Consider the following 16,281-nt stretch of genomic DNA (forward strand, 5'->3'; position numbering starts at 1 on the left):
AGCTATTACTGCCTGCCTATTATTTTCTACTTAAATTACATTTTGTAATGATGGAAAGGAGATTGTATGCAGGCATTTTAGTATATTTTACATGCATTCTGTTACACATTTGGCTTCGAGCGAACCTCGAGCCGACAGCAGTGGAGTTGATAAATCAAAATAAAATCGATAACTTATCATGTCACTACATAATAGACGGAGACGCATTGGAATTGATAAACCCTCATCATTTTCAACCACCTCATAAATCCATATTCTTTCATGATACCGACTGCAAGGATGGCTTGAATTCCCGTCAAATGTGTGCCGTTGAATCTGCAGCAAGACTTCATCCGAAAAGAAATATTTATGTCTTTTTCAGCGGCCCCGTCACTGTAAAACAATTCAAACATATCAGTTTTCTTCATAAGTTTACTAATATACATTTTGGGCGAATTCTAATACTATCTTATTCAGAAGGTACACCTCTCGAGAGTCTTGTTAAAAAGGGATTACTGAACAACACGTTTTGGGGTATAGAAAACACATCGAACGTACTTCGATTTCTTACGCTGTACAAGTGGAGTGGAGTGTATTTGGATTTTGATACTGTTGTGGTGAAATCATTTGACCATCTGCCTGAAAATTGGATCGCAAGGCAAGATGATGGGCAATTAAACTGTGCTGCCATTGCTCTTTCAGACAATGATATTGGCCGTGGCATGGCTTATGAGTTTATTGAGTAAGTTCTTTATACCTAACTAAAGGTACTTATGTAATTATCACAAGAAGTAGGTACCTATATATATTTACTGATATAGGGCAAAGAGCCCAATCATGGCCGCTTTTAGACACTGTTGTTCAATAATGTAGTTATAATCCAAGTCAATAAAGAATATTTAAAATATCTGTATAAAATAATAATAATAAAAAATTAAAATATAATAAAAAATATTTGAATTTTAATTGATTGTAAAAAAAATTGGAAATGTGAGAGATAGATAATTATTATGATGAATGAATATTTCTTTTAATTTTATGCAAACATTTTTTTTTGTGAGAAATCTTTACCTTTCAAAAGGGCTTAAACGAAGCCCCGACGATGCACGCTACGCCACTGATATTTCGCCTGCAATTTCGCTCTTCGATTGACGAAGACTTTTATGTAATTAATTATTTATATTCCTTTTTGTGTGATACGCAACGCCACTTCGGTTTTTTTCTTTATTGAGTCGGCTTTAACTTCTGCATTAGAGAGTAGAGATCTGATTACAATTTCATAATTTTCTTTTAAATCATGTGTAGTATCTATAGTAGAATATTAATTATGTTGGTAGTAGATATATGAGAGACCACCTCCCTATACGTTAAGTAATCAACATAGATCTAATTTAACCTCAGATATTTATTAGTAAGGTTTTTTAGAGGATGAAATCCAAAACTGGACAATTTCTTCATGCCTTCTATTTGCCATTCTGCCCATTTAATGAATATTAGAACTAAGTCGAGAAGTAATAAAGTGCAGGCAATAAGAGTGATGATATTGATTTCCGTTTTAAATATCACCACCGATATAACTGCATATATAAAGAGAAAATAAACACATAGCAATATGACATTACGTTTGAAAAAACTTTTGCTATCAGTGTTTTTAGGCGCTACAGGTTTAAACTTCAAACTAGGAATGTGTGTGGGGACTCGGGATTGATGCACCCACAGAACTGAATAACTTATGTTTGTAACACTAGCAATTTTATCAAAAAACAAATTAAATATCTTTAATGTAATTTTGAGCAACTTCAAGTAAAATTTTAACTTAAATATTTGTATAATATGTTTTGACGGCAGAAGGCAATAAAACAAAATTTATGTTTTTTACAAGATTCATGTTTATTGTATAGAACGATTAATTAACTTCATGACAGATAAGATGGGAGGTAGCAACCACGCGTGAGTCGAGTTCGGAAATTCAGTGATAATTTTTATATGCTTTGTGTACCGTAGCCTATTGTTAATTTACAGATTTTTTTTTGATTACAGGAGTTTCCTTTTCTCTTTTTGGTGGTAGACTTTTTTATTTTGGTAAGATTAATTATTAACAATTAATATAGACATCCGTCTTATATTTTACTAACAGCTTCATAATGGAGATTTCTCCCCCGGAACCTCCGGATCCTCCGGATATTCCCACACTCGCCGCTGCAAAAAAAACTATAAATGATACGGATCTGGCTTCTTTCTCCATTCAGAATGGATATTGTGACCCAAGTTTAGTTATTGGTTTTAAGCAATATACGGATTTTGATAAAGGACGATTTATTATCCATGTTTCTCGTATCGAGGAAGACCCTTCCTCAGGCCAAACTATAAAGCCCATTAAATTCGGTCAACTACTGCATAGGCATTAAATTTTAATAATTGCCCTGACGGCATCAAAAAAATCGGTAGAAATAAAATATCTTTAACATTCAAATCATCTGGTGATGCAAACAAATTTTTAGATAACCCTGTATTATCTGCCAACAAACATACAGCAACAATCCCAAACTTTAACATAACCAAGATAGGTATAGTCCGCCGGGCTCCTGTGAACTTATCCATTTTGTGGCAAGATTTTAAAGGCTCGCAGATTCAACATAAAGGTCCTTGAGGAAGGGAAAGTTACTTGGTCAAGTGCTTCTTCAAAAAATATTCTTCTTCCTGTTGAAACCTACCTCTTCTCTACAATCCAATGCCTTAACTGCTGCCGATTTGGTCAAAACTGTATGCAGATCTAACCCAAGATGTTACAAATGTACTCAAGCTCATGTGACATTACTGAAAAAGATGCAATTTGTATTAATTGTTCAGGACAACACTTTGCGATAAACAAGGAATGCCCTGAACAGGGCAGACAAAAAACAATTAAAATCATAATATCCCAAAAGAATATTTCCTATGAGGAGGCCTCAAATCGTTGCCCAAAGGTGATGAGGCCATACTCAGAAATTCTCCGTAACCCCTCTGTATCCCATAACTACTCTTCAACTCACATGAGCCAGACACCCAATCCTTCTCCCACAGTCAGCTATAAGAAAACTGTATTTTCATCTCCACGTTCCAAATCCCTATTAAATAAACCTTATGATCGAGCTGCTCACCAAGCTATCATTGCTTATGTACCTTCAGCCTTCCCGAATAGCTCTGCCCTAAACCACCTTGTAACTTCTTCATCATCACAGGATAATAACCTCTTGGAGGTCCTCCTGTCAATCTTACTTTCTTTGATAACTAAAAACAATCTTAGCCTACCGTCCAACGTTGCCCATCAACTATCAGAAATCTTACCTATTGGTAAAATTCATGGCCCCAGTGTCCATCCTTCATCGGAACACCAGAAGCCTACGTCCTAAGAAACCCGGCCTAATACACCTAATTAGTAAATATCTTCCTTCTGCCATCGCCATCTCTGAGCATGGCTGGTCCCTGGAGCTCACTTCAGGGTCCCCGGCAATATGTGCCTTAGAGACGATAGAGCAGAAAGCGTTGGTGCGGGCTGCGCCTTATTTATAAGACGCACCCTTCCCTTTTCCCCAATTATCCTTCCTAATCCCCATCCTGGTATAAATATTGTTGCAGCAAAGGTAATGAACATCTCCTTGGTCTCAATCTATGTACCTCATCCCCAGTCAACTATGATTGCAGATATTCTCCTATTGTTATCTTCTATTCCCCCTCCTATTATTATAATGGGAGACTTTAATGCTCATCATCGTTCATGGGGTTAAGTCACACTGACTATTTTGCCCTTTCTCTGTTGGATGTATTTCATGAGATCAATCTCTGCATTATCAATGATGGCTCTCCAACCCGCAGGATTTCACCTTCTCAGAATCCCAAAAGTGCAGTTGAAATCTCACCTTATGTTCTCCGTGTCTGGCTCTCCTCCTCTCTTTCTTCTTAAGATGTTCTTACATAATTCCCATGGTAGTGACCAGTTTCCTATCATCATTTCTATCCCTGACGAAGTAATTCCACCCCAAAAATTTTCCCCATCTCTTAAATATAGATTACTAGATGCAAATTGGCTTACTTAAATATTCTTCTTGTCTAGATAAAAAAATTGCTGAGTTTCCAGTCACTAATCCTTATAATGCAGTAGATAATTAAAATAAATTAGCAAACGCTATGATTGCTTGTGCTGACAACAACCTCCCTTTAAAAAAAACCTGGTTTAAATAAGATGCTGCTGCTAAAGAAATTAGCTGAAAAAAATTAAAACTTGAAACATGTCCGTGTCGAACTTTATTTAGTATAAAAAAGTGGCGGCCAAGGCTGCTCATTTATTAAGAAGAAAACAAGGTTGGATTAATTTTTGCCAGAATTTAAAACCAAGCACTCCATCCTCAACTGTCTGGAAACAAATTAAAAAATTTAGAGGCTCATTTTGTGATCAAGTGCATACACTTGACATACAACCACATAAAATCATAATTTTAATGTGGTTCCTTCTGTATGGCTTGATTACTTTTCAGATACGATGTCCCCCCCTTCAGTCCCAAATATAGACTACTTTCCATTTCCCTCTTACATCAACTCACAGTTTAGAGTCCCCCTTCTCATTCTCTGAACTTCTTCTTGCTCTGGATGGCCTAGTTGACTCTGCCCCTGGGGAAGATGGAATCCCCTATTTAGATCTTGGCTCCATCCCTCTACCTTGGAAAAATCAGGTAATCATTCCATTACTTAAACCTGGTCAGAATCCATCTGAAGCCACCAGCTATAGGCCAATTGCCCTCTGCTCTTGCAAAAGTTTCTGAAATAATGATTAAACACAGACTTGAGTGGTTTTTTTTAAAAATAATCTCCTTTCCAACTCCCAGTATAGTTTCAGAAAGGGCAAGAGTTCTCTAGATAACTTAGGTATCCTTACAAGTGGGAGTTTTCCTTGACATAGAATCTGCATATGATAATGTTTCACTTCCTCTACTCAGCAGTAAACTCAACCAGCTGAGTATCCCTGTGAAGTTATCTCGTTTCATATGTCACATGTAAATGGAGAGAACCATCACTATTAAAGGCCCATCCTCTTACCTCCCTCCTAAGTCAGTTTGGAAAGGTTTACCTCAAGGTTCAGTCCTTAGTCCCCTTCTATATAATCTGTATACGCACGACCTCAATAGTACCCTAACACCTTTCTGTCAGATATTGCAATATGCCGATGACATTGTCCTGTATTCTTCTGTCAAGTCTGTACAAGGTTCATCTAATCATTTAATTAATGCCCTTGATTATCTTGCTGAATATTTAATGCAACATGGACTGTTAGTATCAACATCTTAAAGCAAAGTAGTTTTATTCAGAAATAAAAGAATTCTTCCTCCTATTAAAATTTATAATTTTGAACTACCAGGTGGCATTATTAACAAATAATGTTAAGTTTCTGGGTATTTGGTTAGATACAAATTATCAGGTATCAAGCATTTTGATTATTTCTCACAGAAATGTGAGAAAAATAATAATATTCTTCGATCATTGTCTGGTGGGAAGCTCACCCCTTCACTCAAAAATTATCATACAATGCCATAATTCACGCTCATTTAGATTATGGCACTATTTTTTTAATCCCAAGAAACAAAGCAGGTCTGAATAAACTGGACAGAATTCAGGCTAAATGTTTACGCATAGTATTGGGTGCTATGAAATCCAGCCCTTTTAATGCAATGCAAGTAGAATGTGTGGATCCTCCCCTTCCACTACATAGATAATTCCTTGCCAATAAATTTTTCTTTGAACTAGCTGGCTGCCGAGTTCATCCCTTACTCCAAAAATTAAAACAATTAGTTGTTTTATACAATGATAATAATATTGTACCTTAAGACAAAAGACCTTGCATTATCAATAGTTTTTACCTTTTAGACCTTTTATTTTCTCAGCTCTCTAACACTATCTTTCAATATTCTAAATTGCCTTTATTTTCAAAGCCTTTCAATGCTCTTACTTTCCAACCCTCAGTAATTTTAGACTAAGTTTTCCATAGAAGCAAATAAAACTTTTTCTCATATAATGGACACAGATTTTCAAAATTGGTATAAAATCTACACGGATGCTCTAAAACAGACATGTATCCGGTTGGTGATGCAGTATGGATTCCCTTAACAGGAATTATACTGAGTTATAGCTGCCCACCTACCACTTCTGTGTTTACAGGGGAATCCATTGCCATCCTCGAAGCTATTATATTTGTTAAGTCTCACAACATGAACAATTCTATTATCCTTTAATACTCTAAAAGTTGCCTTCAATCATACAAATAGGAAACTGACTTTTTGACCTAAATGTATTTGAGAGAATATACATTTAGGTCAAAAAGTCAGTTTCCTATTATTCTCAAAATAAGAGAAACTTTGAAAGAGTGCTATGAACTCAAAATTAATATAGTTTTAGCATGTATTCCAGGTCACGTGGGCATCTCTGGTAATGAAAATGCAGATGCCTGTGCTAGATCAGCTGCTCATTCAGGTTCCTTTCAGTATTCTGAAATATTCACTCATGACTTGTGCCCTGAAACCCAAGATGTATGAGAGTTGGTCAAACATGTGGCATGTTTCCAAAACTTCCAAAAGGAAAATTTTATGGAGAACTCCAACCAGAAATTCCTCAAAAACCTTGGTTCTCAAAATGTAGGATATATAACAAAATAATATCAACTGTATGCAGCTTAAGGTTAAACCATGCCTGCACTCCAGTTTTTTTAGCTAAACTTAGATTAAGAGATCATTCCCCATGTGATTGTGGCCTTGATGAGGGTAACATGGATCATTTGTTCTTTAGGTGCCCAATAATGCAATCTTCTCTGTACAATACCCACTGAAGCCCTCCGTCATACTTCCATTAAATATCTCCTCTCCCTAGATTACACTCCTTTTGTAAATATATTAAAATAAATAAGATTAAGTCTTAAATATTGTTAAGTACTTATATTAATTAATAATTTAAGTTATTCTGTGTATGTACTTTATAGTCTAATAGCATGTATATTATTTGTTTCAGATATGAGAAAATAAAACTTTATGTAATCTTAACACCGATCATTACCATTAAACATGATACTGGCAAATCTGTGGTGTGTCTTCCACAGAAGCCGCAGTAGAAAGAATAGAATAGAATGAATGACAGATTATTTTTTATATTATACCTACCTATAAAATTTCTGTTGTAGAGAACTAGCTCGAAGTTATAAATCCGATATTTGGATTAATAATGGCCCTGGAGTGGTGAATAGAGTTCTTATTGAGATATGTGGAAGTAGCAATATATCATCAATGTCAGTTACTACCTGCCAAGGTAGGTTACCTCTCGCCTTTTAAAAGTAATAAAAGCCATAAATAACCAAAACCTAGACATTATCTAGAAAAATATGTGGCTGGATCCAGGTTTAACTAAGAATATCCTAAACTTTGGTATCCATCAAAATGAAAACACTACATAATAGATCTGAAGTAAAAATAATCTCAGCACTAACATACATTGATTAAATAATATATTATGCATATACTCAGCACCCACATATAGCATGAATTTCTATGTGCTGTTTCCACATTGAAATGACACATGCACATCAGCATGTTAATGTCTTGTGTGCTAAACAAATAACAAAGTACTAAACAGTCATCTCACGGCAGCAGACAGGAGGTTAACACACCTTACAAGCCAGGATCTGTGGTGTAGGTTATCACTGATCATCAAATAACCTATATCACCTGACAACTGTAATTATTGTCCTATCACATTAAAATATTAAAACTTTTGCCCTTGCAACTTTCTATATGAACGACTGGCACCTCCAATACCACAGCACTTCCAAATAATGCACTTTCAAATTTTTGGATGTAGTCTACCAACATAATATGATAAGAACTAAATATGTAGGTACCTAATATGATGTATGAGTCTGCATTGTCTTCAAATACAGTTTGAGCCATTATCAATGGGAGGCTTCTTTGTACCAGCTGGTCTAATGAAACTTAACCTCTTTTGTAGCAAGTGCAATGTGATGCCACTCAGAATTTTGACTTCAATCAAGAATTCCAAGTGGCACTGCATTGTAACAGACAGGATGTATCACATGCCATCAACTTGCTCATCTTGTCACTTTTTCTCTTAAAATACTAAAACATTATGGTACCAATTATTATCACATAACCTAAAATGTTAATATCATCTTCATATTCGTTATAAGGGAAACAATGATAGAATATTTAATGTAATTTAAGGATTTATGGAATACAAGGACAATCAAGTGTGTGGTAGCTGTGTTGGTAGGCACATGATTACTGATATGCAAGTTCCCTTAGAACAGTGGAATCTCTTGAGTGTAGCCAGCATTTTAGTTGGGTGTACACTTTCTTCAGGTATTCATGTCATAGTGACCTGGGAACAAAGGGTAAGGGGAGTTCATGCCACATTAAGTTATAAGAGAGAAGAAAGTTCCTTGTAAACTGCACTATAGAGTAATGCCACACATCCGGATGGTGATGATGACATTTTAGTTACCTACCTGATATTTAAATCATTTAAGTGTGTTAAATAAACTCACACCTGTATATAATATGTCCAAAGTTAGACTGAAATCCATCTCTTATTGATGAGTATATCTTAATATACATAATATGGGCAACTAGCACTTTAACTAGAATGAAGAATGAACTCAAAGAAAAACTTAATACTACTTTGAACAACTAGGGGATCAAACTTAGGTTTGATGACGACAAGCACAACAGTTTGTATGTCAAAGTAGTTATGGTTAAGGTGTATAAATTCCTAAAGAATTATTGACAGCTCAGTTATAATATCTTTATATCTATTAACTGTATGTTATGTTAATCAAATAAATATACATTTTTTACTTATTTTCAGGATTCCCTGTAATAGATTCTAAGTTAATATATCCAATACACTATTCAGACAGAAAGAAGTACTTCCTACCTGGTAAGCCTGAAGATACTCCAGACGCTGTCATACACCACATTTGGAACCGGCTCACCCATATTTATGACGTTCCCAAAAATTCACTTTATTCTAGACTAGCAGAAGAGTTTTGCCCAAGTGTTTTTAAATTATATGGTGCTAATTTTGGTACATAATAAATAACTGTAAGACTTAAACCTCTGTATTATTTATAATAATGAAATATAGTGTATTGTTTTAACACTTGTACCAGGGTAACATCTTCCTTAAAGGCTGGTGAAGTTAACTTAACTTCAGATGGAATGTATGCCTTTTGTCCTCCTCTTTCATAAAACTTTACCATGATCATATGATTTTTGAGTCTCAATATGCAACTGAGTTACTCTGTGTGATGATGAGGCTTGTAAGATTAATATATGTAATATTAGAAAACTCAATATTCCTCACTGGTAGGTATCATGTAAGATATAATCTAAGTAGTGACCCAGGCAATTGTGGTGGAGCGCTCCCACAGTGCGACATGCAAAAACACAGGAGGCAGTGCCAAAACTCAGGAGACCACCGACAACTAAAGTTGCATCATCTTAGTGGCCACTCTGATAGGAGTGACGGATTGAGAAAGAGATCATGTGGTGGAGCTTATTATGCAGAAAATATATTATTGTTAAGAGGTATATAATAGTCTTCATGATTATTGAAGAGGATAACGGAACAGATTGTAGTTGTGATAAAATATTACTCTACCTCTGGTATTACAAATGTCTATAGGAGGATGATTTTTCACCTCACATCACATGAGCCTCTAGCCTGTGTGCCCTTTTATATATAAAAGCAGAGCCCTAATTAGAGCTCAGGATGTAGTTTAAAACCTATAAATATGATTTAAGATAAAATCATATTGGTTTTAATAGGATTCATTTGAATTATTCACTAACATTGGATGTTCAGATTTCTATCAATTCATAATTTAATTTAATTAAGAGTTTTATTATGGAATCTGGATACTAATGATAATTTTATTTATTACCACAGTTAAATACTATAAGAGATAGAAGTAAAAAACTACCATCCATTCAGAAAGGTTTGCATCAGACCTGATAAGAATGGGCGCAGCAAACTCGGCGGGCTTTTCTTAAATAAAAATATGATTTCAAAGTAATATCATAAAATTTATTATTTAATAGCCTGTGGGCCGCTGCTGTATTCCCAATCAGTGTTATCATTTATTTTATAGAAACCTTTACCACACTAACATTTTTTAACAATTCTTTTGTAATAGGTTTGTTTTGAATATTATCTGTGATCATGTTGTAAAAGCATTAACAACACCCCACAAGAGACTAATTTGACTTAGCCGAGTAGTAAGCATTATAAGTTTGTTTGATCCTGGTGTTATTTCAAATATATGTAAAATACTCATCAAAATATCAAGAGAGCGTATATCAATTATAAATTTAAATGCAATTAAATTTTAGGGTATTAATTATTTAACTTGTTGGAAAAATGTAATGTAAAACAAACACAGAGTTATTTTTTAGGGTTTTATTAACTTACTCCTACACCATCACATTACTTCTTAGCGGCAGCACCAACTTTAGATTTCTTGGTACCACGCACCTTCTTCATCCTGTTCTTGCGTTCCTTGCGCTGTTTACGTGTAGGTCTCTTCTTTTCATACAATCCATGGCGCGCTAACCTGTGCTTGGGCTCGAATTTCTTGGCAAAGTCCAATGTGTCGTAGATCAAAGCGAATCCAGTCGATTTTCCACCTCCGAAATTTGTCTTAAAACCGAACACGAAAACTACATCGGGTGTTACTTTGTACATTTTCGCCAACTTTTCACGGATTTCTGTTTTGCTGACTGTCGGTTTGCCTGGATGAAGAACATCGCAAACCATTTGCTTGCGGGCCAACAATCTGAAATTCAAGAAACGTTTTCACATAACCTGCATACACGAATCGATCACATTTCTATGCAACAACATATTGATGTAAACTTCATTAAATATCAATTTTACCTGTTGGTCATGAATTTACGGGTACGAATAGTTGCTGTCCCTTCACTCATTTTGAATTATTTTTGAGTTTTCGGCGCAGCTTACGCACGTGTCTCTAACAACTCCTCAAGGAAAAAGAACGTGTTTGACATAAATGGCGTTTGTCTCAAATTGTCTATGATTTATTCTCTGCATATTGCCAGAGTAAAAATAAATGAACTTGCAAAACCATAGCCATTACGATACCATAGGTAATAATTTATAAAATTGATTAGATGCTCAGATATTTGTAATATTTACTAATTAAATTAAATAGACTCCATTAGACTAATCACTGAGTAATGTTCTAATATTATTTATTATTCTATACCATGTTACCATGTCTTCTAGGTACCATGTTGGACATCTTAAATTCATAATTTTTTTAATTTATTAAATGGTACAGGATAAAAGTATATTGGGACAGTGTTATATATAATTTAGTGTCTGCAAAATATTATATAGATCAACGTTTCTGGATGCAGATAAATAATGCCAGAATATTATTACGTATGATAAAATAATTATTGATTTTTGAGGTTTCTGCTCTGATAGCTATGACAAGATTGAAGTAAAATTGACTATACGTATACGCATAGACTAATTGACTGGAGCGAGGAATAATATTATGTAATGTCTTAATTCAGTCTGTTCAGACTCACGCCTTACTGAACGTGTATAGCTATCAATATTTTGCCCGTCACCACTTAGAAAGCGATGAGATCGTAGGTTGAGCAGAAGCAGTTTACTATATCTATGTATCACGCATGATAATTATAAATTTGCTAAGCGTGCCTATGTATCTGTAGGACATTAAACATTTCAAGAAAACTATACTTACACATTGTTCCTATATAACCAAGGGTTAAATAATCCTTTGGATATCTTCGCAGGTGTGAGTAGGTTTCTTCACGATGCTTTCCTTCACTCTTACGAGTGTTGAATAAATGTACAATTCAATTGGGAAAACCGAAAACAATTAGGCAGTACGTGGTAGGCGGGAATCAAAACGGCGCAGCCCAAATTTGAGGCAGCGGTACTACTATTAGCCCTTAGGTCACCGAATCTTTTTAGTAGATATATATGTATTTCTTATATCGGATCTTGGTCTTAAAGGGTTGACAGTAATTTAGTTTGCATTCCCCTAAGGGTTAAAACTATTGCTACATAATATATTTGATATATTATTGCCAATGTAATGTATGTTCATAGGCACATAAGTGAATTTACTAGAAACTCTCATAACCATAATGTTAATACCAGCAACATACATAAGCTTAATATAATGCGTACTACTAGGCTAAGTCAAGTTAGTAAGGCTTTTTTGGGGCGATGTATATGCTTTTACAACAAGATACCAGAAAATGTTCAAAACAAAAGTATTACGTTATTCAAAAGAATTTTTAAAAAACGTTTGTGTGGTTAAAGGTTACTAGAACATAAATGACTTTCTCAATGATACCACAGATTGGGAATGGAGCGACCGCCCTCGGGCTATTAAATAATAAGTTTTTATTTAATTGTACAATATTACTTTGTAAACATATTTTTTGATAAAAAAAAAGCCCGCTGAGTTTGTTGCGCCCATTCTTCTCAGGCATTCGTTTTGGAATGGGTGGTAGTTTTTTTTACTTCCATTATGTGATGTCCTCCTATTTTTAATGAAATATTTGAATTTGAATAAGAATTAGAATTTAATAATTTATTTTAATTAATAAAATTTTGTAATTTATTAGTCTTCAGATTGGTTAGTAACAATGCTAAAAAAATATTTTGATTTTTTTGATTGGTATGTACTAACATTGGGTATCTATAAAGTGTACTTTTTATATTATATTTGTAAGTAATAGGTAGTTACGTAATCTGCGACGAACAATTCGATTTCGATTATTGTTGTATGAAATAAGAATTAACTCATTTAATTGTAAGTAAGTGATCACCATCATACGTTATTAACTTGGATACATCCCGAAAGGAATGGTCAATCTAGAGTTGGTTAGACATGGAACAATAATTAATCCAGTTAGTAAGAATTACATAATATGTATTTGTGACGTGTCGGAAAATACGTCAAATAGCTCTTTGGAAGTCTTGTGTCAGAAGGTGACAAATCTTCAATCGATCAAGCTGATTACAGAATATGGATCCCCAACACTTCAAATTCTATAATCAGAGACCATTGTTCTGTTGGCCGGCATGACCGATTATTTTTTTGTATGAGTTGCGTTAATAATGAACAACAGATAGTATGAAAGGACTGTTTCCACGTTTTACGTGCGTTCACTGCTTGCAAGATAATAATAATATATGTACTATAGATATAGACTCACTTTATTGCTTAACAACACACTTATAAAATAAAATTTATCTAAAGATCTTAAGCTAATTATGGAACTATACAGGTACCTACGTTATGTGCGGTCTTATAGCGACCTCTTCCAGACAAACCAAAATGGGACTGGATACAATAACGTTTAAAAATAGGTAGTAAACAAGCTTACCACTTCACTAAGTAGATATTATTATTTTTGTAATGTAACGACGTGTTAAACAGAAAATATATAAAAATATAGAACGTCTTTCGCAAATAAATATTGACGCCTTATCAAAACAGTATGACAGCTTCGTCGCTACATGGACACCACCCTTCGTACTTCGTAGTAATACTAATAGGGTGTACACTCTATCAAGGAGTGTAAAAATAACATTATTATAAGTAAGTGTATGTGATTGTTTAGATGTTATACCTATTGTTATTCTTCAGTTTAACGATAGTAATAATATCCATGGACTCTTTTGTCATAATATTTGTTGATTTAATACGTCATGTTTCAAGTTTTATTTGGTACCTATTTGAAGAAGGTTGGTGGCCCGGTGGTCCACAGAGTATGTTTTCAAAAAAGAAAAGTACTAGCCACATAATGAGAACAAACCGAAAATAATGAATGAAAAGAGTGGTTCAAGTAATGGGAGGAGACAAAAAAGACGTTAAAACATAAGGTTCGCTACAGAGATTTAAGTAGGTATGTATGTTGTTAGGTAAATATTAATTTTTTCATAATCTACTCTATAGTTTTCAATTTAAATAGTCACAGACCATCGGTCTATGTATTATAGACCGATGGTCTATACTATACTATACTATCTACAATACTATAATACTTTAACTTGAGTCTGACCTATGACCTATGAACTGTTACACATAAAAATATAATAAATTATTTTTTTACTCGACAAAGATAAATGATCCAGCTTGTGATAAAAACGTGGGTTTGACAAATAAATTACTAGAGACAGCAAATATTACTGATATCTACAGATAGGGATAGTGTTGGGGCGCGTGACATGCAATTTACATACAAACTTCTATGCCTGTTAAGCTATCCGTCCTCCTATTGACAGACAGCGTGTACGGATAAGATGAGTTACCGTCGATGGGTTTATTGGGACAGAAAAGTCAAGGATAGATAGGACTTTTTATCTCAAGAAGGCCACAACCAGATGTAGATTGAATATTGGGGACGGTCGTTAAGGTACAGAAGCTTCGCACAAAGAATAGTTTTTCTTTAACGATTAAATGGCTTTGCGCTTAATAGTTACCGCATGATTTGACAGGAGACTTTCAATGCAAAAAATGTTATTTTATCACGTGGTATTCTAACTCAGCCCTGTCCTTGGAATGAACACCTAAGGCGGCGTGTGGCCGCGTGGTACTTAAACAGCGATAAAGCTGTCCACCTAGATACTAGAGCCTAGAGTATTTTAATTTAAATCTACTTACTTGAGTTTCTTTTTAGTTTACAATGATGTTACAATGTCCATGAAACGTTTTTTTTAATGTTCGATTTAACGACAAATTACTCGGCTTTAATTGGTTGAGCTTGTCTTTCATACACTCCTTATAACATTACCCCATTCTCAAAAAAGACTTCAGAAAAATACAAAGTACTTTTTAAGTTACTGAAATTTGTATAAACTGCGCAGTTTACGCTCTTTTGTCGCAATTTCCAAGCCCGTAATAAACTCAACTGTTCGGCTTCATTTCATCATATCATGGCACCGACCTTTCTAAGAATTCCGTTCTTTTGTTTACAAATTGGGATTCCTTGCACGCGTACCTACACTGTTGTTAACTTGTTAGGTAGAAATCATGGATTATCTATTCGTTATCATGTTCTTAGTTGCTCACAATCACAAACATTTAAAATGTACACATCTCAAGTAAAAGAAAATCACTGTGTATTGAATAATAAAGAAAAAATTTAAATCTAAAGGAACCCAAATACGAAGTATTGGATCAAGCTGTGGTATCATGGTTTCACCGACAGCGCCAGAATGATATGAATACAGATCGTGAAAGCTAAGGCGAAGAAGTTTGCATTGGAGCTTGGTTTAAATTATTTCAAAGCATGTTAAGGCTGGCTCGGAAAATTCAAACCACGTCAACATATCAAGAGGCACCTTAACGTATTGAATTTCTCTGGATCGCTCTGTGGGAAAAAATATGTACCCTGGTGGAATTTCGCTCATTATCATACTGCAGGCGAAATTTTACAATTTAACATGATAGCCATAGTGGCTAAAAACTTTCAGTGTTGCTGCATCCTTTACCACTTATCAATACTTACGTACACACTTCACATCTCTTCGCAATGGCAATGCTTTAAGCCAATTGGAGAAGTTTTAATTGTTTATGATTCAAGATTAGATCATTTATACGTCTAGATAGAGTCTCTTGCTGTTAGACAACCGCCAAAAACAGGCTAGGAATATTAGGTTAGTGTGCGTGACAAGAATCGTCTTACACTCGCGATTGGCATGTGATGTGCGTGAATTGTTCAAAGTAGACGTTAGTTCTAAACTCAATTTCACAGCTGTCATAGTCTATCTAGATGTATAAATGAGCTAAGATAGTTTTAATTTTATTTAATCTTAGTATTGTAAATATAGATAGCTATAAGATTTGTTTTGTTTGTATAAATATAAATTATCCTTTATTGGATCCATCAAACTTTAGAGCTCTCAATTCATTGTTTCTGTAAGGATTCTTTGTGAACAATCTTTGGAAAATCACCATCAGGTCGTGATTTCTGTCATAATTAGTAATCGCATCTAACAAATACAACAAATATTAAAATTAAAATGTATAAGAGCCTTTTATTCACTCTCATCTGATATCTCATGCAAACCTTCATTAACACGTCTGGGGCTATTATAGATACCGTCTTTATGAAGAAATATGCATTTTCGAATATAAAAACATTCATTTATTAAATAAAGCACATGAACAAAATAACAAAATACAGAGGGACCCAT

General features: G+C 34.4%; 2 protein-coding genes across 2 annotated transcripts; one reads left to right on the forward strand and one right to left on the reverse strand.

Moving 5' to 3' along the window:
- Positions 1-50: 50 nt before the first annotated feature.
- On the forward strand, positions 51-9,125 carry LOC126978257 (lactosylceramide 4-alpha-galactosyltransferase-like). Its single transcript, XM_050826999.1, has 3 exons — positions 51-721; positions 7,181-7,305; positions 8,878-9,125. Exons 1-3 carry the CDS (start codon positions 51-53, stop codon positions 9,102-9,104), a joined length of 1,023 nt encoding a protein of 340 aa, XP_050682956.1. The 3' UTR covers positions 9,105-9,125.
- A 1,341-nt stretch (positions 9,126-10,466) lies between these two features.
- LOC126979183 (40S ribosomal protein S24) lies at positions 10,467-11,116 on the reverse strand. The gene is made up of 2 exons (XM_050828433.1): positions 10,948-11,116; positions 10,467-10,846 (listed from the first exon to the last, which is right to left on the reverse strand). Exons 1-2 carry the CDS (start codon positions 10,995-10,997, stop codon positions 10,498-10,500), a joined length of 399 nt encoding a protein of 132 aa, XP_050684390.1. The 5' UTR covers positions 10,998-11,116; the 3' UTR covers positions 10,467-10,497.
- Between the last annotated feature and the right edge of the window lie 5,165 nt (positions 11,117-16,281).

Source organism: Leptidea sinapis, chromosome Z (genome assembly GCF_905404315.1).
Source record: "Leptidea sinapis chromosome Z, ilLepSina1.1, whole genome shotgun sequence".
NCBI lineage: Eukaryota > Metazoa > Arthropoda > Insecta > Lepidoptera > Pieridae > Leptidea > Leptidea sinapis.

Coding starts and splice junctions, on each gene's coding strand:
- LOC126978257 (XM_050826999.1), top strand. CDS start 51: ATGGAAAGGAGATTGTATGCAGGCATTTTAGTATATTTTACATGCATT. Junction 722..7,180: donor ATGGCTTATGAGTTTATTGA/GTAAGTTCTTTA, acceptor TTTCTGTTGTAG/AGAACTAGCTCGAAGTTATA. Junction 7,306..8,877: donor GTCAGTTACTACCTGCCAAG/GTAGGTTACCTC, acceptor ACTTATTTTCAG/GATTCCCTGTAATAGATTCT.
- LOC126979183 (XM_050828433.1), bottom strand. CDS start 10,997: ATGAGTGAAGGGACAGCAACTATTCGTACCCGTAAATTCATGACCAAC. Junction 10,847..10,947: donor CGTAAATTCATGACCAACAG/GTAAAATTGATA, acceptor CTTGAATTTCAG/ATTGTTGGCCCGCAAGCAAA.